This window comes from Rhipicephalus microplus, chromosome 3 (assembly GCF_043290135.1).
Source record: "Rhipicephalus microplus isolate Deutch F79 chromosome 3, USDA_Rmic, whole genome shotgun sequence".
In the NCBI taxonomy this organism is placed as follows: Eukaryota; Metazoa; Arthropoda; class Arachnida; order Ixodida; family Ixodidae; genus Rhipicephalus; species Rhipicephalus microplus.
In genome coordinates, this window is record NC_134702.1 from 262297636 (window position 1) to 262320379 (window position 22744).

Sequence of the window (22744 nt, forward strand, 5' to 3'; positions counted from 1 at the left end):
CAATCACGTTCAAATACAGGTCTGGATCTGCACTCAGCTATTTTTATGAGAAAAGACGCTTGCTACAGCTGGCGGACTCATCTTTGCCTGAGACGTCCGTGGTTCCGCTTATCATTTATGGTTTAAGTTCGGACCTCCAGAAGCAAATACAAAATCGAGAACCCAAGACGGTCGAAGAACTTCTGCAGGGAATGTGAAACCTCTACTTTCAGGACCTAGGAACCCAGCGTCAACCCATGACACCTGCTGCAAGGAATACCGGGGCCACACGAGCTGAGGAACGACGCTCGCTTGCAAGCTGGAGACCTACAGCAACACCCGTACCCTTTTTGACCACCCAGGGAGGCTCAGACCATGGCGAAGAGCTAGATGACGTAACAAAAAACTAAATAGAGAGGGTCTCGGCTTTCACCCGACGACATCAAAAGAAGCTGTTGATTTGTCTCATACACGTCTATTGTACATATCTGTTTTTGTGGATGGAAAGGAACGGAGTGCGTTAGTTGACAGCGGAGCAAGCGTCATGGTTATTAACGCAAATACTGTTGAGAGGGCGAAAGTAAAAGAGGGAAGACCAGTAGAAGTACACGGATACGATGGAAGACGAGATGATCATGATAAGTAGACTTGTATAACCATATCGTGTCTCGGCAACACTGTCACTGCGCAAGCACTGGTACTCGATGAAGTTCCGTATGAACTACTGCTTTCACGTTCAATCATCAGTGCACTTCGCCTTAATATCTTCTGGACAGGTGAAATCACCACAGAAGAAAAGCGCCGCGCTATCAACGCTGAAGTTTCACCTTCAAGGACTCCACGGAAACCATCGTCAGGTAAAAATGTTAGGACGCTTTACCCAGAATGGCTGTGCCTGAAAGGATATCCTACAGCAACTACGAATTTCGAGGTTCCATTCCAGCTCAGTGATACAACGGTGGTGAGAAAAAAGCCCTCTATTATGTCACGAGAGAAGAAAGTGTGGCGTCAGAACGAAACTCAAAAGATGTCGGATGCGCAGATTATCCGTCCATCCACGTTTACGTTCGCTTCACCCATCACCATTGCATCAAAGGAAGATGGAAGTCTTCGACTCTGCACGGACTACAGATAAATTAATAAACAGACAGAGCTTTTTCCGTTTCCTATGCCATATATAGACTCTATCATAGATGACACGGGTGGCTGCAGAATTTTCTCGCGCATTGACCTATGTAAAGGATTTTGGCAAGTTCCGAATTCTGAAAAGTTCAAGAAATATTCTGCCTTCATCACGCCCTTTGACATCTATAGGTATAACCGACTTCCATTTGGATGTAAGAACTCACCCGCTTGGTTCCAGAAAATGACGAACGACGTCTTGCGACCGTTTATCGGGAAGCTTTGTAACGTCTACATAGACGATAACTTAGTATACTCCTGCAACGAGGAAGAGCACTCAAACCATCTGGCTAGTGTACTTCAAGCACTTTGTGACGCCGAGCTCAAAATTAATGACAAAAAGAGTGAGTTTTTCCAAAGTGAAGTGGTGTTTCTTGGAAGAGTATTTGACGGCAAAACCAAGACAACAAAACAGGAATCAGTCGAACGAATCGCAAAAATGCGGAAACCGTATGCCTTGCGGGTAGATCTGGGTCTATCCGGGTATATCTATCTCTTTGCGGGTATATCTGGGTCTTGCAGGGCATTTCCGGCCATTCATTAGAGATTATTCGACCAAAACCAAATGCCTCACAGAAATGACTAAGAAGAATGTGCCATTTCAGTGGACAGCAGAGTGTGAATCTGTTTATCACAGCCTATTGACCATTATATGATCGGATCCGGTCCTGACTCTTCATGACTTCAAGTTGCCCTTTGAACTGAACACCGATGTTTCTTATTATGGCACAGGCACAGTGCTTTACCAGAGAGATACCGACTCTCCACGGAGCCGTCAACAGAGGGTGGTCGGGTATCATTCATACACCATTCGTACAACTCAACTGAAACTGAACTACACGACTACAGAGAAGGAAGCCTTGGCAGTCTTAATGGCCGTGCGCTATTTTAGACCTTACGTGGATGGCAGGAGCTTCAAGCTCTTTACGGATCACCAAGCCTCAACGTATATCCTTAGCCTCCCCGAGCCTCGAGGAAAAATTGCTAGGTGGGTGAGTGAACTCCAGCAGTTTACTTTCATGGTCCACCACAGGCCTGGAGAACACCTCAAGGACGCAGATGCGCTTTCAAGACTTGCGGTAATTCCTGATCATAAAAATGTCAACGCAACACTGTTGTGGGAGGAACTGAAGAACTTAAGTTTCATAGCGGAAAATTCACAGTCCAAGGAAAAATGGTGCCTCAAATTTTGGGGCTCTATCACGACTTCCGCACTCAGATGGACATGACGGCTTTTGAAGGATATATCACAAGATTCGTCAGCGTTTCCAGTGGAAACACATGAAAGAGGACGTTCAACGGTATGCTCAGTCTTGTCACCAATGTCAAGTTCACAAAGCCAAGTACCTTCAGAGAACAGACGAGATGGTTTTGCCTCAACATTCCGATGTACCATTTGAAGCCATTCATCTGGATTTTGCAGAGCTCAAGAAGAAGGCTGCAGGAGTAAGAAGACACAGTCTTTCTTAGTGGCAATAGACCAGTGCACAAGAATAGTGGCTGCACGGCCGAGAAGGGATGATGCAAATAGTGTGATCGCTCTTTTGAGTCGAGAGATGTTCAAGAATACGAAAATAGTAATATCAGACAATGGGCCAGCGTTTCTCAGTCAGCGTTTGCAAGATTTGGCGAAGGAACGAGGAGTTGTATTGCGACGCTGCGCTCTGTACCATCCTGCAGGAAATGGCATGGCTGAAAGAATCATTCGAGATTTGAAGCAGTTCATTTCAAAGTATCCATGTTTTCAGGGTGGATGGAAGTGCTGCTTGGAGGCAGCTGTCGCTCATCACAATCGGTTGCACACTGCGAGCATCGGCTGTAGCCCATACTTTGCAGCTTTCGGAAAGGTACCAGTGCTTCCTGCTGATCAAGAACTTTGTTTTGGAGACGGCATGCATTTGCGCGAAAAACGAAAAACTTCGGAAGCCTACCAGCGATAGCGGGAAAGTATGAAAAGGTACTTTGACCGTCGCCACAACACGCGGATACCTCAGATGCAACTCAACGATCTGGAGCTTGTCAGAAAAGGCCTTCCCGCCACAAAGCAGGTATACGTGGGACCTTATCGCGTGGTGCAGATCGCAGTGCAACATGGCGTTCTCAAAAGGGTCGGTTACACCAACGATGATGGTGTGCTGGAGTTTGCCACCATTGGAAACGTTTTCATGTATCACCCCAGGAGGGATGAGTCTTCAAAGAGGGGGAGTGTACGTGGACGTTAGGCAGGGTCGGAGGGAGACGAGGAGGAAGAAGAGGTTAGAAATAAAGAAGTTGGCTGACACCCCAGCCTAGTACTCTGTACTATTGCATCTTTTACAATACAATAATTATTATATGAATTGCAAATTCGCCACCATAATTATCTACTTCCATGTCAAGCTCCCAACAGAAATCCAACAGACTACCCCTCTCAGTCTTGTCAAGTCCATGGCAACCTCTTGCGAGGGCCGAGCTCTGACAAACTACAAATAAACCGGCGTTTCAATTCTGGGTCTCTAACTTATGCTTATTTCTCCTTTACTGATTTTCCGAATAAGCTGCCTCAGCTCCACGATCTCCTCGTCATCTCTGCCGCTTCCCTCTATTACCTCGGTGACTTTCACCTGCATTGCGTAATTCCCGCAATCAGTCCCTAATTACCCGCGTATCGCGTCTAAGTTTGATCCGCGCAACTTCTGCAAGCCTAGCTACTACGCCTTTGCCGACATGTTTCTCAAAGAAAAGTGTCGAAGCAAGTTTCCCGTGAACAGGCTTCCAACGCCGTTGTTGCCAGACAAAACTACGCTAAGCCTGGCAAATCTCAAGGAGGAAAAATTGTGCACTCACCAAGCCATAGCCGAAATCCTGATCAGATCATCCCTCCACTGCCATCCACTGTTGTGACTTGTGGACTTCGTCGGGCGGCATCTACCACTGTTGAGACTGAGGAAATTTGTCGTGACTGGAGCCATTCAAAAGTCACGGTGAAGACAAACCAGAGACGGGGGTGAAGGCTATTTATAGTCTTTACATGAAGAGATAGCGTAATACTGCATGACAAGAAAAGGAAAAGCACTTCCGAGTGTCTCTGCGCTTGCGTTTTATACCCTCCGTGTTCGCAGGATTCCCTGCAAGGAAGGACAGTTGAGTCCAGAACCCACCAATGGGCTCGTTGTCTTTCACTCCGCTCACGAAGAGGCAAAGTCACAAACTTCTCCCGCGAAAGGTGTAAAGGCACGCACAGTCCCTAGCACAGGAAGGGGGGCGTACATACAATACGCTAGCCGACAGCACGGCACAACTGATACGGTGTAATGACCTGGAACCTCCCCACGCTCAGAATCGACTCATCCGGTTGGCCAGGTTTAAGGTTTACTTATCAAGCAGGCATTGCTGCATGGCGCTCCGTGGTGTGCAGGAAATGAAGACTCGAAAGGCCCTTGGAATGCGAGAAAGGTCACCAAATATGGTTCTCAGGCACTTGGCTTATTGTCAGGTGCATACCAATGACCACAGCAACACACAGGGGACCAGTCTTACTAGGCAGCCCAGACAGCAAAACAGCCGTTTACAGGTAATCTGTCGGCCAAGTGCCCCCAAAGGGCTTGAGGCGAGCCACTGGATCTAAACCATTCACTTTGCTGTCACTTTTAGGACCCTCGGGAAGCGCGGCAAAGACGAAATTCTTCCACGCGTTCGAGCGGTGCAAAGACACCAGGGCTGATAAGAACAAGGTGTACACTTGTGCGTTCATTTTGTACATCTCTTTTTATGTTTGTACAGAGTGCTTTAAGTGTCGAGCTGAGGCAGTTGCTTGTTCGTGCAGGTCTTGTGTATTCTCCTTTAGTGCATGCTTTCTCCTTGAGGTGTTCGCTTCAAGTGTTGAGCTAGTAGCCGTTGTTCGCGTGACTGCGGCATTCACTCTTTCATTCTTGTGGCGAAACAATGCACAGTGAAAGCTTAACCCCCTCTGCAAAGATACGTTTAACTTTCGTGTTATACCGATTCCGAAAAGGGCGATCTATCCCGTTTGCTAGGAACTCAGGTGAAGTAGAGGGTGCGTGATTCGCTGCTCCGAGAACGTAAGCAAGACCGAGAAAAATATTATTACACCAAACTGATTCAGGAATATCGCAGTAAATGAATTTAACGGATACATTTCGTTACAAAACCAGTGCTTCCCCCCCCCCCCCTCCCAAAGCGTGTGTGCTCCAATCTTTCCTAAACAGTCTATAGCCATAAAGACAAATTTAGTCGTCAGATGTGTTTCATGTAACCATGTTTTTGTTGTTTCAACAACATGTGGACTTGGTGAAAGGAGCAGTATTTTCACATTTGTAGTCTTATTTTTGTACGTTGAAGCTTATGAACAACGGCATAGCCTGTCACCAAAGAACATTTTTGCAAGAGTGCACTGCTTGCTCTTAAGTCAGCTTGATGCCCAGAGAATGGGGCAGTTTTCCACAGCAATTTATGAATTTAAGAATCATCACAACTACAAACGTTACTTGGTGTTGCTTTAAAAGAAATGTTCCGCGTGGTCACATTTGTCTGCGTTTCCACGTCGTACGCTAAAGCACTTTTTAATGTAAGAAAGTGCAAGTTTTTAGAAGTCGCGCGGTCAGAGGTATTGAAGTCCTGTGTTGTTATGCGGTAAAATTCGATCCCCACAAATGCAGCAATCTATTTCCCAGCCGGGGGCAGCTTGCGTACACGCGTGAATACCCGAAATTAATTTTCGCTTTTTTCCTTTTTTCAATTTCGGCACATCATGAGTAGATAATAATAATAATAATAATAATAATAATAATAATAATAATAATAATAATAATAATAATAATAATAATAATAATAATAATAATAATAATAATAATAATAATAATAATTTTATCATGATACCATTATTATTATTATTATTATTATTATTATTATTATTATTATTATTATTATTATTATTATTATTATTATTATTATTATTATTATATTTCTTTATTTTTTTAAATACCCTAAGGAAAACAAAGCTCGACCAAGTTAGGTGAACAGAGCTCTTTCGTTTCCTTGTACGCGTGTTGTGCTGGTGAACTTACTTCCCGTTTCATGATTTTCTTATGCTCTTCTAGGACAATTCACCGAATCAAAGAACACGAACTGAGAGAAAAGAGGCAAGGCGTAATATATGATGAAATTATACGTCGTGTTCTTGCTTTTCTAAATGCAAAGGGTTTCTTGGCGTAGTATCTATCTATCTATCTATCTATCTATCTATCTATCTATCTATCTATCTATCTATAAACCCACCCACGTGTTTACATAATACAGCATATCCCACACTAATTTTTGTCTACTATAGGTAAGGAGGTGATCTACGTAGTATATATTGCCGTATGTGATATACCGCAAGGCATACTACGTATATCGCCTCCTTAGCTTGGGATAAACCAGAATTCGAATTTATGGGTAAGAAAGCTTGTCAAATAAGTTTACGGGTTATTAAATGATTCACTTGCAAATCTCGTTGCGTACGTACGCCGTCAAACCTTTTCCTCCACACGTATGTGGCACATACCCACATACCTCGCGTGGCGGTATGTGGGTATACGACATCGCTGATTGATAGTTTGTTAACCTTAGAGTAGTGCGAACAGATATTTGTAATTTAAGTGCAAGAACCCCAAGAAAAACTTAAACTGGCAGCGTTGACCCGATGAATGGAAAAATAAATATTATGGTCCCAGCAGGAATACAAACTAAGCATTCTGCGTGGAAATCAGCTACAGTATCACAGCACCACGTTAGTGTCGATACTGCTTTGAACAAACACCCTATTGCGGACAAAATGGCCACTGTAGTTGCGTTACGGGCTGTCCAAGCTCATAAACATCAAATATCTGCTCCTATGACACAGGCTTCACGTTGGCTTAGCGTCAGTTATACGCTTCATCGCCATCCGCTGAAGTTGGCCTACGCACCACTAACCAGAGCCACAATCCTCGTAAGCACAAGCGCTACATATCCGTTTACCTCTTCTGTGTTGGCATAACGAAGTTGCTGTTGGGCTCGTCCCACAACTGTAAACATCTGGTTATATGAAGAATATGCCACTATTCAACATATGTCTGATCGACGAGATTCGTACATGTATTTAGCGTAATTTTGTAATGTTTGGCCTAATTAAAAAAGTACAAGAAGGTCACTCTTTTCGCGTATGCTTTGCATTACATTGATCCCCATGTTACGTGGGAACTTCCAATTAAAATGACGAAAAATTCCTCCTGTTTATGGGATTGGAACGTATGTCAATCTGTAAGGCTTCTTCGGAAAGGCTAAAAAATATCATTTCAGTAAACCTATAATTCGTGTTTCATCTCACCAGTGTCGTATTTCGGTATCAACTAAATGGACACTACCGTTATGTTCTGGCTGCCGACGTCCCCATCCCCGTCATGTTCCGTAAAAAGTACCCATCAACATCATATTGTCACGAGGTTGTGAAACACGCAGCACTTGAGAGGAAGCACGCAGGAGTCAGGGTGGTGTCAGGCGAACTGTTTATTGGGCGAACTTGTGCCCAGCAAAACGGGGCCAAACACAACTCATAGCAACAGCGGCGTGAACAGTCGTCGGCCGACGGAAAAAAAAAAAGAAAAGACCCCCAGTGGCGCACTGCGCCGGCTTTTTATACACGCGTCGTAACGCGTTCCAAAGTGGCATACAAGATAAACGCGGCCTGCGTTGCGCTTAACAGAAAGTGATAGCGTCTTCCTTCGCAAACGAAAAGAACCGCACGTGTCAGTTTTTTATACACGCGTCGTAACGCGTTCCAGAGTGGCATACAAGATAAACGCGGCCTGCGTTGCGCTTAACAGAAAGTGATAGCGTCTTCCTTCGTAAACCAAAAGAACCGCACGTGTCAGTTTTTTATACACGCGTCGTAACGCGTTCCAAAGTGGCATACAAGATAAACGCGGCCTGCGTTGCGCTTAACAGAAAGTGATAGCGTCTTCCTTCGCAAACGAAAAGAACCGCACGTGTCAGTTTTTTATACACGCGTCGTAACGCGTTCCAGAGTGGCATACAAGATAAACGCGGCCTGCGTTGCGCTTAACAGAAAGTGATAGCGTCTTCCTTCGTAAACCAAAAGAACCGCACGTGTCACTACCCCCCTCTGAAAAAGCATCGTCCCGATGCTAAAGACAGAACATAAGAGAGAGTACATGCAATAAATTACATTAACAATGCGTCACAGCTAATCAGCGCGCGTAATAAGGTTTAAGTCGCACCACGTGTACGACTTCGGGTCGTGCACGGCGTCGTTGGGATGACGTTAAGCCATCGGGCACGACCTCATAGTCCAGTTCACCACGACGTCGGACTACCTTGTAGGGTCCAAAGTAGCGTCGCAGGAGCTTCTCAGACAATCCCCGTCGTCGTATCGGCGTCCAGACCCAGACAAGGTCACCTGGTTGGTATTCGGTGTGGTGTCGTCGAAGGTTGTAGTGGCGCCTGTCGACCGTCTGTTGGCTCTTGATACGCAGGCGGGCTAGCTGTCGAGCTTCTTCAGCGCGATCCAGGTAGCTGGCGACGTCGAGGTCTTCTTCGTCGGTGCCGACCGGTAGCATGGCGTCAAGTGTCGTTGTTGGGCTCCGTCCGTAGACGAGCTTGTATGGAGCAAACTGCGTCGTTTCCTGCACGGCCGTGTTGTACGCGAAGGTTACATACGGGAGTATGGCGTCCCACGTCTTGTGCTCGACGTCCACGTACATGGCCAGCATGTCGGCGATGGTCTTATTTAGACGCTCGGTGAGGCCATTCGTCTGTGGGTGGTACGCGGTGGTTCGGCGGTGGCTTGTCTGACAGTACCTCAAGATCGCTTGCGTTAGGTCAGCCGTAAAGGCCGTACCTCTGTCGGTGATGAGGACCTCGGGGGCTCCGTGGCGGAGGACGATGTTCTCAATGAAGAACATGGCGACCTCGGCGGCAGTGCCCTTGGGCAAGGCCCTTGTTTCGGCATAGCGGGTGAGGTAGTCAGTCGCTACGACAATCCATTTGTTGCCAGAAGTTGACGTCGGGAACGGCCCCAGTAAGTCCATGCCGATTTGTTGGAATGGCCGTTGAGGTGGTTCGACGGGTTGCAGAAGTCCTGCTGGCCTAGTTGTCGGCGTCTTGCGTCGCTGACAGTCTCTGCATGTTTTTACGTAGTGGGCGACGTCGGCAGCGAGGCGAGGCCAATAGTACTTCTCTTGTATTCGTGACAGTGTGCGGGAAACACCAAGATGTCCGGCTGTCGGGTCGTCGTGTAATGCTTCCAGAACCTCTGAACGTAACGCTGAAGGTACCACGAGGAGGTGGTCGGCGCGGAGCGGCGAGAAGTTTTTCTTCAGGAGGACGTTGTTTCGCAGGAAAAACGAAGCCAGTCCTCGGCGGAATACTTTCGGCACGTCGGCGGTCTTGCCTTGCAGGTAGTCCATGAGGATCTTGAGCTCCGGGTCAGCTCGTTGGCGTTCCGCGTAGTCGTTGGTACTTATGGGTCCCAGGAAAGAGTCGTCGTCCTGGTCATCCTGGGGCGGCGGATCGACAGGGGCGCGAGACAAGCAGTCTGCGTCGGAGTGCTTTCGTCCGCTCTTGTAGACGACGGTGATGTCAAATTCTTGTAGTCTGAGACTCCACCGTGCGAGGCGCCCTGATGGATCCTTCAAGTTAGCTAGCCAACACAAGGCGTGGTGGTCACTCACGACTTTGAAAGGCCTGCCGTACAGGTAGGGGCGGAACTTTGATGTAGCCCAGATGATGGCAAGGCATTCCTTTTCTGTCGTGGAATAATTGGCTTCTGCCTTCGAAAGTGACCGGCTAGCGTAACTGATGACCCTTTCAAGTCCGTCGGTCCTCTGCACGATCACGGCGCCGAGCCCTGTGCTGCTTGCGTCCGTGTGAATTTCGGTGTCAGCTTCTTCGTCGAAGTGCGCCAGTATTGGCGGCGTTTGCAGGCGTCGCTTTAATTCTTGAAATGCCTCGACTTGCGGCGTTTCCCATTTGAAGTCGACGTCGGCCTTCGTGAGGTACGTCAGTGGCTCGGCGATCCGCGAAAAGATCTTCACGAAGCGCCTGTGATAAGCGCAGAGGCCAAGAAATCGGCGTACTGCTTTCTTGTCGGTGGGTGCAGGAAAGTCGGCTATCGCAGCTGTTTTCTGTGGATCAGGGAGCACTCCCGACTTGCTGATAACGTGGCCAAGGAACAATAGTTCCTCGTAGGCGAAGCGGCACTTTTCTGGCTTCAGGGTAAGTCCCGAGGCTTTGATTACCCGAAGAACAGCTTCAAGGCGCCGGAGGTGCTCGTCGAAGTTGGAAGAAAATACGACTACGTCGTCCAAGTAGACGAGGCAAGTCTGCCACTTCAAGCCTGCGAGTACTGTGTCCATAACCCGTTGGAACGTCGCAGGCGCCGAGCAAAGACCAAAGGGCATGACCTTAAACTCGAATAGGCCGTCTGGTGTTATGAAGGCAGTCTTCTCTCGGTCTCTCTCGTCTACTTCGATTTGCCAGTAGCCGGTTTTGAGATCCATCGACGAAAAATACTTGGCGTTGTAGAGTCTGTCCAGAGCATCGTCTATCCGTGGGAGGGGATACACGTCTTTCTTTGTGATGTTGTTCAGGCGACGATAATCGACGCAAAAACGTAGGGTTCCGTCCTTCTTCTTCACCAACACCACGGGTGATGCCCACGGACTCGTAGACGGCTGAATGATGTCGTCACGCAGCATTTCGTCGACTTGTTGCTTGATGGCCAGGAAACAATATGGGCCAGCTCCACAATATGGGTCTTTGGGCCAGGAAACAATATGTACAGCTCCACAATTATAAATCTGATTTGGGCGTAATTAAGTATGGGGTTCCCCAAGGATCGATACTTGGTCCTCTACTTTTTATACTTTATATCAATGACATAGTTAACATTCATTTCACACCAAACATAGTCATGTACGCCGACGATACCAATGCCTTCTTTTCTGGTTTAGATCTTCGCGATATTGAAATAACTGCAAATTCTTGGTTGGATAAACTAAAATCATGGCTTACAGTCAATCAGCTAAAACTAAACATAAAAAAAAAAACTAAATTTATGCTCTTCAAACAAAAAAATAGGCCTGTAGATTATGCTATCTCTCTGATTTTTAATGGAGAAAATATTGCGCAGGTAAATAAAATTCAGTTTCTGGGTGTGTGTTTTCAAAGTGACCTTAGTTGGTCCCACCATGTGGACAACCTGCGAATAAAAATATCAAGATCGATCGGTCTTATTCGACGCTTACAGCATCTCCTTCCAGGGAGAGTTAAGCGGCAGCTTTACTTTTCTTTTATCTACTCGCAAATCATTTATTGCATTTTAGTCTGGGGTACGTGTAACAAAACAAATACAGAAAGTATAATTCTTCTTCAAAAACGCGCACTAGGTTTGATAAGTACCTCGGTCCCCACTAATATGTCTCTTTTTTATATGTATAATGTACTCCCGTTCCCAGAGTGCTATAGGATGCAACTAGCCATGTTAATCTTCAAAAAAATTAAAGATAATTTCCAGATTTTTTCTGATGTGTACTTAAGCAGAGATCTTACGTATAATCTGCGTACTGTTGCGTTGGTCGGGCCAATGTGCCGGACTAACTATGGTGTACAGTCAATTAATAACCAAATCATTCTACTGTGCAACAGGATTCCTGAAATAATTGAATACGCTAAGGAGGCTAAAAACATAACACAATTTAAGAAGCGAATTTACAATGTAATAAACAGAACACAAGTCTACAGTGTATGTAAAGGAAATATGTAATGTATGTAATATTTATAGTATTCACTGTTTTTCAACTTGTATTGTAGTTCAAAATATGTTATGGTGTTTTGTACTGTCCTGCTCTACCTGCCCGAGGTGCCTCACGAAGAGGGGCCAAGTCAGGAGACACACTCTCCTTTTGCCCCCTTCGTGGGCATTTCTGCGGAAATGTCCGAATAAAATAAATGAAATGAAATGAAATGAAATGAAATGGCCTCGCGTTCCCGTGCAGAAACTCGGTAGGGGCTCTGACGGAGCGGACGGGTATATTCGTCGGTTATGACGCGATGTTTCGCGAGAGGGGTCTGACGAAGCCTCGACGACGACGAGAAGCAGTCCTTGTATTGGTGGAGTAAGGCTTTGAGCTCCTTTTGTTGCTGCCTGGAAAGGCTTTGATTGACGTCGAAGGCGGGCGCGGACACTGCTGTCGACGTTGCGGCTCCCTGAGAATCAGTGAGGGCGAAGGCATTGCTCGCTTCCACAAATTCGCTTAGATGTGCTACCGTCGTGCCCCTATTTAAGTGCCTATATTCGTTGCTGAAGTTCGTCACCATTACCTTGGCTTCGCCGTTATGAAGCTTGGCTATGCCTCTTGCGACGCTCATCTGACGGTTTAGGAGCAGGTGCTGGTCGCCTTCGATGACACCTTGTAAGTTGGTAGACGCTTTGGTGCCGACGGAAATGATGACGCTCGACAGTGGCGGGATGGTTACCTGCTCTTCTGTCACATTCAAGGCATTGTGAGCGACGTTGCAGTCTGACGCCGTTGCATTATCCGTGGACAGCGTGATTGACCTGGATCTTAGGTCGATGACTGCGCCTTGCTGGTCCAGGAAATCCATGCCTAAAATGACGTCTCGCGAGCATTGCTGCAGGACCACAAAATTCACAGAATACGTCTGGCTGTGAATCGTGACTCTTGCCGTGCAGGTTCCAGTCGGTGTTATAAGGTGGCCCCCTGCTGTTCGGATATCCGGTCCTTCCCATGCAGTCTTTACCTTCTTGAGCTTAGCGGCGAAGAGACCACTGATGATAGAGTAGTCGGCACCGGTATCAACTAGGGCGGTGACGCTGTGGCCGTCGATGATCACGTCGAGGTCGGTGGTTCGTCGTCTGGCGTTCCGGTTAGGTCGGGGCGTCGGATCACGGCTGCGTCGGCTTGGTCCGGTGCTGCTATGTCGCGTAGGCGGCGAGGCTTTGTCGTAAAGACTCTGCTCAGGCGGCGTACTGCGACTACGTCGGGAAAGTTCGTGCGTCGTGGTCGTCGTCATCGGCAGCGGCGGCGGAGGAGGATCTTCGGCATTGCGTCGTGCAGCAACTGCACCTCCATCGGTTGCTGCCTTTAGTTTCCCGGGTAGGGGCTTGGGGATCGGCCCCGGTTAGGGCCGGTGTACTGGCGGCGATCCGGGGAGACGTAGCGGCCAGGCGAAGGTGAACGGGATGGTCGTCGTTGTTGCCACTGCGATCCGGCGATGTAGTCGGCGATGTCGCGAGGTCGCTCACCTGGGCGCGGACGCGGCGCGTTCACGTCGAAGCCACGCAGTCCCATCTCACGGTACTGGCAGTAGCGGTAGGTGTGCCCGGCTTCGCCGCAGTGGTAGCATAGTGGGCGGTGGTTCGGGGTGCGCCAAACGTCAGTTTTCCTCGGCGAGCGCTGGATTACTGGCGAGCGGGAAGGCGTCGGGGGTGGCGGCGGTGGCTGGCGACGAAACTGCGGAGACGCTGGGTCCTGGTGTTGGCGAGGAGCGGCGACAGGTCGTCGTGCAGTAGCGGCGTAGGTCATCGCCTCCGGTTGGGGCTGTGGCCGTTCAAGAACGCTCAGTGAGCGCTGTAGTTCCTCGCGGACTACGTCTTCGAGAGAGGCGACTTGGGGCTGAGACGATGGCAACATGCGGCGCAGTTCTTCACGAACAATAGCACGTATGGTCTCGCGCAGGTCGTCGGGGCAGAGTCCTCGGACTTCTGCGACGTCTGGCGACATGCGCCGATCGTATTGGCTGGTCCGCATTTCAAGAGTCTTCTCGATGGTGGTAGCCTCGGAGAGGAACTCTTGTACCGTCTTTGGCGGGGTTCTGATCAGTCCGGCGAAGAGCTCCTGCTTCACTCCTCGCATAAGCAGGCGAACCTTCTTGTCCTCAGACATGTCGGCGTCGGCGTGGCGGAAAAGTCGCGTCATCTCCTCCGTAAAGATCGTTACGTTTTCGTTGGGGAGCTGCACCCGAGTTTCAAGCAGTGCTGCGGCTCTTTCCTTTCGCACGACGCTTGCAAAGGTGCGCAGGAAAGCAACGCGGAAGTCGTCCCAGGTTCGAAGCGTTGACTCGCGGTTCTCGAACCAAGTCCTTGCGGCGTCTTCCAGGTAAAAATACACATGACGCAGCTTGTCGTCCGGGTCCCACTTATTGAGGGCTGCGACGCGGTCGTAAATGTCAAGCCAGCTTTCCGGGTCTTCGTAGGTCGATCCGCGGAAGGTAGGCGGCTCTTTGGGCTGGTTGACGACCACGGTTGCCGAAGAACTAGCTTCCGTCATCGTGGATGCCGGCTTCGTAGCAGCCTTTGTTTTCTTGTCCTTGTCGGGGAGCGGCAGGTATTCGGGTGGTAGTCCTTGTTGTCTTCGGCTCACTCGAACGACCGGGTCGGCGTCGTCCTCTTGCCGGCTTGGGCTTGGCTCACGGCTGGACGGGGGCGTACGGTACATGGACCGAGAAGCACCTCTACCAGATGTCACGAGGTTGTGAAACACGCAGCACTTGAGAGGAAGCACGCAGGAGTCAGGGTGGTGTCAGGCGAACTGTTTATTGGGCGAACTTGTGCCCAGCAAAACGGGGCCAAACACAACTCATAGCAACAGCGGCGTGAACAGTCGTCGGCCGACGGAAAAAAAAAAAGAAAAGACCCCCAGTGGCGCACTGCGCCGGCTTTTTATACACGCGTCGTAACGCGTTCCAAAGTGGCATACAAGATAAACGCGGCCTGCGTTGCGCTTAACAGAAAGTGATAGCGTCTTCCTTCGCAAACGAAAAGAACCGCACGTGTCAGTTTTTTATACACGCGTCGTAACGCGTTCCAGAGTGGCATACAAGATAAACGCGGCCTGCGTTGCGCTTAACAGAAAGTGATAGCGTCTTCCTTCGTAAACCAAAAGAACCGCACGTGTCAATATCATTCCCCTATGTACTGTATGATTTACGCGTAAATAAAAACGCATGAACGGCGGGGACGAGCATGGCTGATCCACCGTATCAGCCCATCTCCATTGATTGGAGGGCGCATGCGATAAGATTAACCCATGGGTGAAGCATGCCATCAAATTCTGCTGAAGCAAAGCGTAAACACCCTGTTTGCTTTGAAGGCGCATGAAAATGCGCGGAGCTGAAGGTGGGGGTGAGCCAACAGAGGGCGTGGTTGTGACGGCAAGGAAAGGACCACCAAACAAGTACGATAAAAAGTTTGCGACAGCCCAAACGAGTGCAAGGCGTTCTCGCTCAGTCATAGAGTATTTGCGTTTGGGCGTGGAGAGAAGGAAAATTGGATAGGCGATGACACGGTCGTGGCCTTGTTGATTTGTGAGCGATAAGTGCGCCGATACCTTGAGCGCTCGTGCCAGTGCGGAATTCAGTGGGTTCGGGAGGGTCAAAGGGCGAGAGAATCGGTGAACTGGTAAGCCGCTCAATAAGGGTAGAGAATGCTTGCTCTTGATGCGGTCCCCAGAACAAGGAGGTATCCTTCTTAAGAAGGGCGGTCAGAGATGAGCTATGTCGGCAAGTTTCTTTACAGCGCGACGGAGTATGAGCATAAGCCCGTAGAACTGTGAACACCACTTGTCGATGAAGGAATAGAAAAATTTCGCACAGCACGATCTTTTTCTGGGTCTGCTTGGATTCCTGCTGCGTTTACGAGATGTCCGAGCAGGGTAATTTTGCGGCGACCGAAGTGACACTTAGAAAAATACAGCTGAAGACCAGCAAAGCGAAACACCGAGAGGATAGTTCAAGGGCGGTGCAGGTGACTTTCAAAAGTCTCAAAAATACGATCACGTCGTCCAGGTAGCAGAGGCACGTTGACCATTTTGAGCCACGCAAGAGGGAGTCTATCCTGCGCTCACACGTAGCTGGCGCATTGCATAGTACAAAAAAAGATGACTGAACTAATATAAGCCATCTCATGTTACGAAGGTGGTTTTTTCGTGGTCTATCTCATCAACGCTGATCTGCCAATAGCCTCAACGGAAATCGATTGAAGAAAATCCGTGAAGGCAGTCAAAGGCATCATCTATTTGGAGCAGTGTGTACACATCTTTTTTGGTTATCCGGTTCAGGTGACAGCAATCTACCTAGAAGCGCCACGAGTTGCCCCGTATCCGCATGGCCGAGTTTAATTTAAAAGTTGCGTGTCTTACTGATATTTTAACACAGCACACAGGCTCATTGCCTTACGTGATCTTGCTTGTCCTTGAGGCGAACAAACCACGAGTTGTCCGCATGGCCGTGTTTAATTTAAAAGTTGCGTCTTTTACTGATCTTTTCAACGCTGCATGCTGACTTATAGCACTTATGTCACCTTGCATGTCTTTGCGGCCAATAAAAGTATCCTTGAATTCTTTTTCTAATTTTCTATAGTTTAGGAACCACGACAGTTATAGCGCGAAAACAAAACAACGACACAAAGACAAGAAGCACACAAAGGACACGAGCGCTACTTCCAACTGAGTTTATTGCGCAGAGCACGAAAGTATATAAAGGAGACAGTAACCACGTGACAAAAACCATATGGCACAAAGAGCAAAACATGAGTAAGAGAAAAACAAAAACAAAAAACAAAATCACAGAAAAATACAAAAAGTTGATAAAGAAATGAAACAGAAAAGTGAAGATATTATAACTACTTGCGCGCATCAAAACTTTTGAGGAACCTTAGTTCCTTCTTGGACAGGCACGGAGGGCTTTCTAATGCAAAACACCTGTTAGCGTGCCATCGGTGCGGCCTCGACAATGACTCGGGTGCGCTCATGGTTGTGCTTGTACAGCATCGCTGTGTTCTTGTACAGCGCTCGTGTCCTTCGTTTCCTTCTCATCTCTGTGTCGTCGTTTCGTTCTCACGCTCTAACTATCGTCATGCCATACCAACTAGCCCAAGCTGCCACACTTGAGGAATGAGCCGACCTTTTCGGTGACAAGTATCCTCTGAGAGTTGAGGACAAAACTACTATGCAAGTGTTCACTGTTAGTAGCATAGTCTAAACTTTGCCACGAAAATATATTTTAAAATGAGCGTGAAAATGTCAGGTCTATTACAGATTTTGAGAGACATAGGACAAAAGTAGCAACGTGTGAATTTCGACAAGATAAATTCTTGTTAATAGCCCATTCCCACAAGCATTTTACGCTTGAATCGGTCTTGAAACCCCAAGCCACATGATGTGAACTGAAGCCTCTAGTAGTTAATATATCCTTTCTGGAGGCACAAAACGTGTCATCTAGACTTCGTGTGTCTTGCACCCCAGCTGGAAAATATGCATTTACAAACGAGAAGTAAGAGCCATCGGGTAACATTATGTCTACTATCGAAATTTGGCAAGCTGGAGCCATACGCCGATAAGACATCTTAGCTTTGTGACTAAACTTAGTTGCTATCAAGACAGCAAGTCCACCACCTCTGCTAGGTCGGTCGAATCGAAATAGCCGATACTTTTAGGTAGAGCTTCTCGCCGGTTGAAAGCCGGGTTTTTTGCACTGAAGTAATATCCGGGGAAAGTTGTGAACAAATCTATGGTAGGTCTGTGGCTGCAGAAACGATTTATCTGCAATTCCACTGTAATATGGTGATTGAACCAATTTTGATGAAAGAACCGTAGCAGAAACTACTTGTTCCAAAATGTCCTTTCGCAAAAAATCTTTCTTAGACATGTTCTCAAAGGAGTCTTTCGGACAGATACTTTTTGATTTCGAATTATGCGAAGAACTTTTTGACGGAGGAGATCAGGTTCGCTTCAGAGCCTTATACAGAGCCTTCAAGCCTTCACACGCTTTCAAATAATCCATTATAACATCCTTTTCTGTTGTTTTCGAAGTCTCTGCCTCAGGAGAAACCGATCACTGGCGTGCTGTCACACTGTCTATCTCTATACGCTGCGATACCACCGATAGCTGAGGACCCCGAACGTTCGTATATGCTACACGAAAAATTTCGGGCATTTGATTTGAAACCAATTGTGCGAAGCTTTCAAAAAGCTTGTTTGCGAGGCGTTTCATTGCCTTTTGCGTAGTATTTTCTATGGCCTCTGTGACAGATGTTGCAAGAAATGATTTCATGGCGGTGGTATTACGTGCTGCAACACCTGCATATCCTTTTGATCTCTCCTTCATTTCTGCAACTGCTTCTCTCCGAGAGCACCGCTTGCGTTCAACAATCCAATATAGCAAGCTCCTTTTCTTTTGTTGCACAGTCTTCAGAGTCTGCAGGGTGCGCCACAATACATAAGCAGCACCGCTCCTTCTCAGAGCTTCACTTGCAGCTGTCATGGTTTTCTCCACACCGACAGCATCCAAGAACTTATCGGCACCCTCTGACGCTATATCCATATCGTCAACACTTGGAACACTGCAGGGGTTTGGGGGAAAGTGACTATACCTTATAGATCAGTGGCCATGACCTAATTTCGGCAGGTTGGACTGTTCCTAAAAAGGTCACTATCACCGATTCTGTTGGAGATTTTCTGTAGTCAATTGTACGAGTCACCTGTACACTGAAGTTACACCCACCACCGAAAACAAATTGAGCACTTCTGCAGGTGTCCGGCTTGTGTCAACACTGCGGACTAATCCTTTCGAGCATGCGAGGTGTGCTGGAATAAACGGGCTTACCGGATGCGCTGCAAGTTCGGAACAGTGCAGGAGCTCACGAATGCATTCCTGATCTGTGGAACAGCACAGGATGCCTCCGCGACCAAACTGGCGGGCCTCGTTGATTTCCTGGAAATGCAAAAGGGCTTTTCGAAAGTCCACTTGAATTGCCTTTGGGTTCTTCACATCGGAATAGTGCCGCCATCGGTAGGTGCATGAGCTACAGGGACACTGCTCGCCCCACTGCGTAACAAATAGTCAATCGGCTAATCCTATGCGGGAGTGGAAGCTAACCGAGGGGAGTGCCCTAGACCGGAAGATGAAAATGGCATCAAGATCGAATGACTTGCTTAATATGAGAAAGACCTATATGGTTACCGAAAATAACGAACTCTCAAGGAGCAATAAGGATACCACTACCCGATCCTGAGCCCGGGCAGCTTCTTCACAGTCGAGCTTCTGACTGCTGACGCAATCGCTAGAACTTGGAACGAGGACCAACTAGATGGAAGCCTTGTTTTTGTTAAACAGTCCGTCACCGTACAACCTAGTTGTGTACCTAGTTGTGTACTACGAACAATCGGTCATGAATCGAAGCATCCAACGTGGCCACCATTCAACGTGGCCACTTCTCCGCCAGTGCGCGCCTTCTTCGTCATCTGCATCGTCTGCTAGCACCCGAGCACGTACACTCAAGATATTAGCTGTTTCACTTGAAAGTACACTAGGTTAGTTAGGCCAGGACATGCTATGACCAAGCTAATTACGCTAGATTATGGTAAGGCTGAGGTAATTACGCCATATCTTTAGAAGACCGTGCTGATCAAGCCATGTAAAGCTAGAGCCGGGATATCTAAAGCGTGCTAGGTGATGAGCTAAGTAAGCTATGTTGATAAAGCGATGGTAATCACGAGCAAGCAAATTGAAACCATGATAATTAGCACGTACTAATATGCTGACAACTAGTATCTTGGTAATCATGATTACGTTCAATAGCTTCATACTGGTTATGGCATTGCTAATTGCGCCCGAGAATATTGCCTTACTATTAAAGCCTTATTTATGAAGACAAGACAGCTCAGCGGGATTGTTGTTAAGCCTCATTCAATTAGCACAATCAAAATTAGGACAGAACTGATGTGGTCTTCACATCAAAGCTGAGCACGCACATGAGTAGACGACCAACCTAAAAAGCTGCAAAACGCTGGGTTACCACAAGCTCCTCGATGGCTCCAGCCTTGCACAAGTAGTGTAAGCGCACCAAATTATTTTATATGCAAAGATGCGGCCGTGTAACGTTCACCGCATCAGAAGCCGGAAGAAAATGCCACTTTTTAACTTGAAGTTTGTTAAATGAAGACGTAATTTCGAGCTTCCTTTACAACATAATAACACAATCCTAAGCATAGTATCGACGGTTTCCTCTTTTTCACCTATATAAACGAGCACATAATTGCGTCATTTGTAATGTCTCCACAAATGAAAGGTTTCTAAAAAATGTCTTGACGTTAAAGTTACGTAAAAATATATAAATAAACATTCATAGAGTATTCGTACTAATTTATGACATCAGACATACAAAATACATACGAGTGTAGCTGCTCTGATAGGCAAGTAAGATAAACACGCGATGCTCATCGTAAAGAAAGCCGGTGTGTGATTCTGCCAGTGACACATCAATTTTCATCAGCCACAAGATGACATTTATTGAGAAGTGTTTGCATTTTGTACTTCCGCTAACATAATCATGGTTAGCGATGTACTTTGAAGTACGTCAGCGTATTAATGTAAATAATTTGGTGCACTTACATGTGGTATCTGGGGGATAAAACGGAGCTGCACATTTGCGTTTGTCGTCACGTGATCTCTGTGCGACTGTTAGTGTGCGCAGTTTATGCCTTTTGTAAATATGTTTTTTGCGAGTACATCGCTGCCATGCAGGTTTTTTTATCACTGTGCAATATTTTTCGGGCTTTTGCGCAAATTATACAGCGCCCGCCATGCGTTGCATTCTCCATCAGGTGCCTTTCGAGGTGGGCATCATCCGGCAGTTCCCGTTCTCGTCGTTCCTACAGCGCATGAGTGTAGTGTGTCGCACGCTGGGCAGCCGCCACATGGAGCTGTACGCGAAGGGTGCTCCAGAAGTGATGCATGCTCTCTGCAAGCCTGAAACAGGTAACCTTAGGGGCACCGTGGTTGCTGCTAACGTGCCACGACGGTGCCGCCTTTCTCTGTTGACGCTGGTCACACGCCACTTCTCGCCAGCCGTGTTGCACAACGAACACATACGCACGCCTTTGTAACGTCAATTCGGGGATTTTAATTAGTGTCTGAAACGGCTTCGCTTGGTGATGCATGCAATATCAGCGATGTAGCGTCGTTTAAAGCTGCCTTTCAATCATTCAAAATGTGATCCAACGAGGTGCGTAAGAAAATAAGCATACTCTCGTGCAAGAATAACGAGTGCGCAAGAGTGTTCACGCTATGCCAAATGCACGCATTTAGTCAACGGTTATTACGATCTTGAAATGACAAACCGTTGAGTTAGTTGGTAACATTTTATCATAAGCGAACGCAAGGCATGAAAGCACCTATAGAGGATAGCAAGATAGCACGCAAATTGTTCTAGTGTCCTTAATTGCACGTCCAGCGTTATTTTATGATGTATGGCACACAAGCTAGCTGCCAGGCTGTGTTAGCTTTATGGTGAGCATAGCGGCCTAATTATATTAGATTTTTATTTATTTATTTCAAATACCCTCAGGGTACAAACGTACATTGAAGAGGGGAGGGGCAAAGAAGAAAGTTAACACGTAATAATAACTTAAATAAAAACTTGGTTATAGTTTTAAAAATACAGAAATGAATTATCACGATGACGCTTTAAACAAATATCAGTTACAAGAACAAAGGCCAATGAACCAAAATGAATAACACAGCAATCAAAACACTGGACTGTCCTGGAAGAATTACAAGATTTTATCATTGGATGCACTGCCAAAAGAGATATAATGAAAAAAAAAAATAATGTACAAAAAGTAGCCACTCGCAAAACTAGAATACGAGAAGCATTAAAAAAAAAAAAAAAAAAAAAAAAAAAAAATTAAAGGTATGAAAACAAACACTGAACGATGTTAACTCGAAATGAAACTTTGAAGTGCGATTTTGAAATTATTGGTGTTAGTTATGCTTGTGAGTGATGCAGGCAGATTGTTCCAGTCTCTGGTCGTTGTGGGGAGAAATGAGTGTGAAAAGCCGACGGTGTTGCTGTGTGGAATGTTTACCTTTTGGCGATGGTCGATGCGGGATGAAATGTACGGCGGTGGCTGAAGAAGCATAGAATGTAAATATGAATTGTGGTAGTAGATTTTATGGAAAAGATAGTGTAAGGTGGGCCAGCGTTGTGGAAACTAAAAGAAATGAAGTGAAACTTTTGGACTTTCTTAGCCGAAATTGAAGTGCAGATACTTGTCTCAAAACAATTATTTTATCCTAAATAATAAATTACATCCTCACAAGTCTAAACACTAAGTGTAAATATAGAAATAATTGAGATATGAAGAGGTCAAAAATTGGTCGCCAAGGAAGCAGCTTTCATCGTACTCAACAGGAACCTTAATTTCTTATCTGGCAATCTGTGACAAGACCCTAGGAAACCTATAATTATTTTTACGTACGTGTTGGTGCCAGTGTCGACAAAAGGACGCTGCTAGCGATAGAAGAGGTTGAAGTGTCTCGGGCAACCACCAATGAAATTAATCGTGGTGATATCAAGTTATTTTTACACAGAATCTTTTGGACCGCTTATGAATTACCTTTTGGGAAATACTTTCACTCAACAATACAGATGCAATCAGGATTGAATTTGATTATATAAATCTCAATAATGCAAAAAATTTACCATATAAGTAATAAATGCCATTTTCGAAGATTATTTGGC

General features: G+C 46.8%; 1 protein-coding gene across 7 annotated transcripts in view; it reads left to right on the forward strand.

The window, feature by feature from the left end:
- LOC119170521 (polyamine-transporting ATPase 13A3) overlaps positions 1–22744 on the forward strand; it is a 1084416-nt gene that overhangs the window by 588364 nt on the left and 473308 nt on the right. For all 7 annotated transcript variants that reach the window (XR_012894535.1, XR_012894534.1, XM_075890967.1 and 4 more), the window contains one exon: positions 20826–20979. Coding sequence is in view for 5 of the 7 variants with exons in the window: in XM_075890967.1 (XP_075747082.1) it covers positions 20826–20979 (154 nt within the window). In the remaining 2 variants the exon portion in view is untranslated. The remainder of the gene's footprint in view (positions 1–20825; positions 20980–22744) is intronic.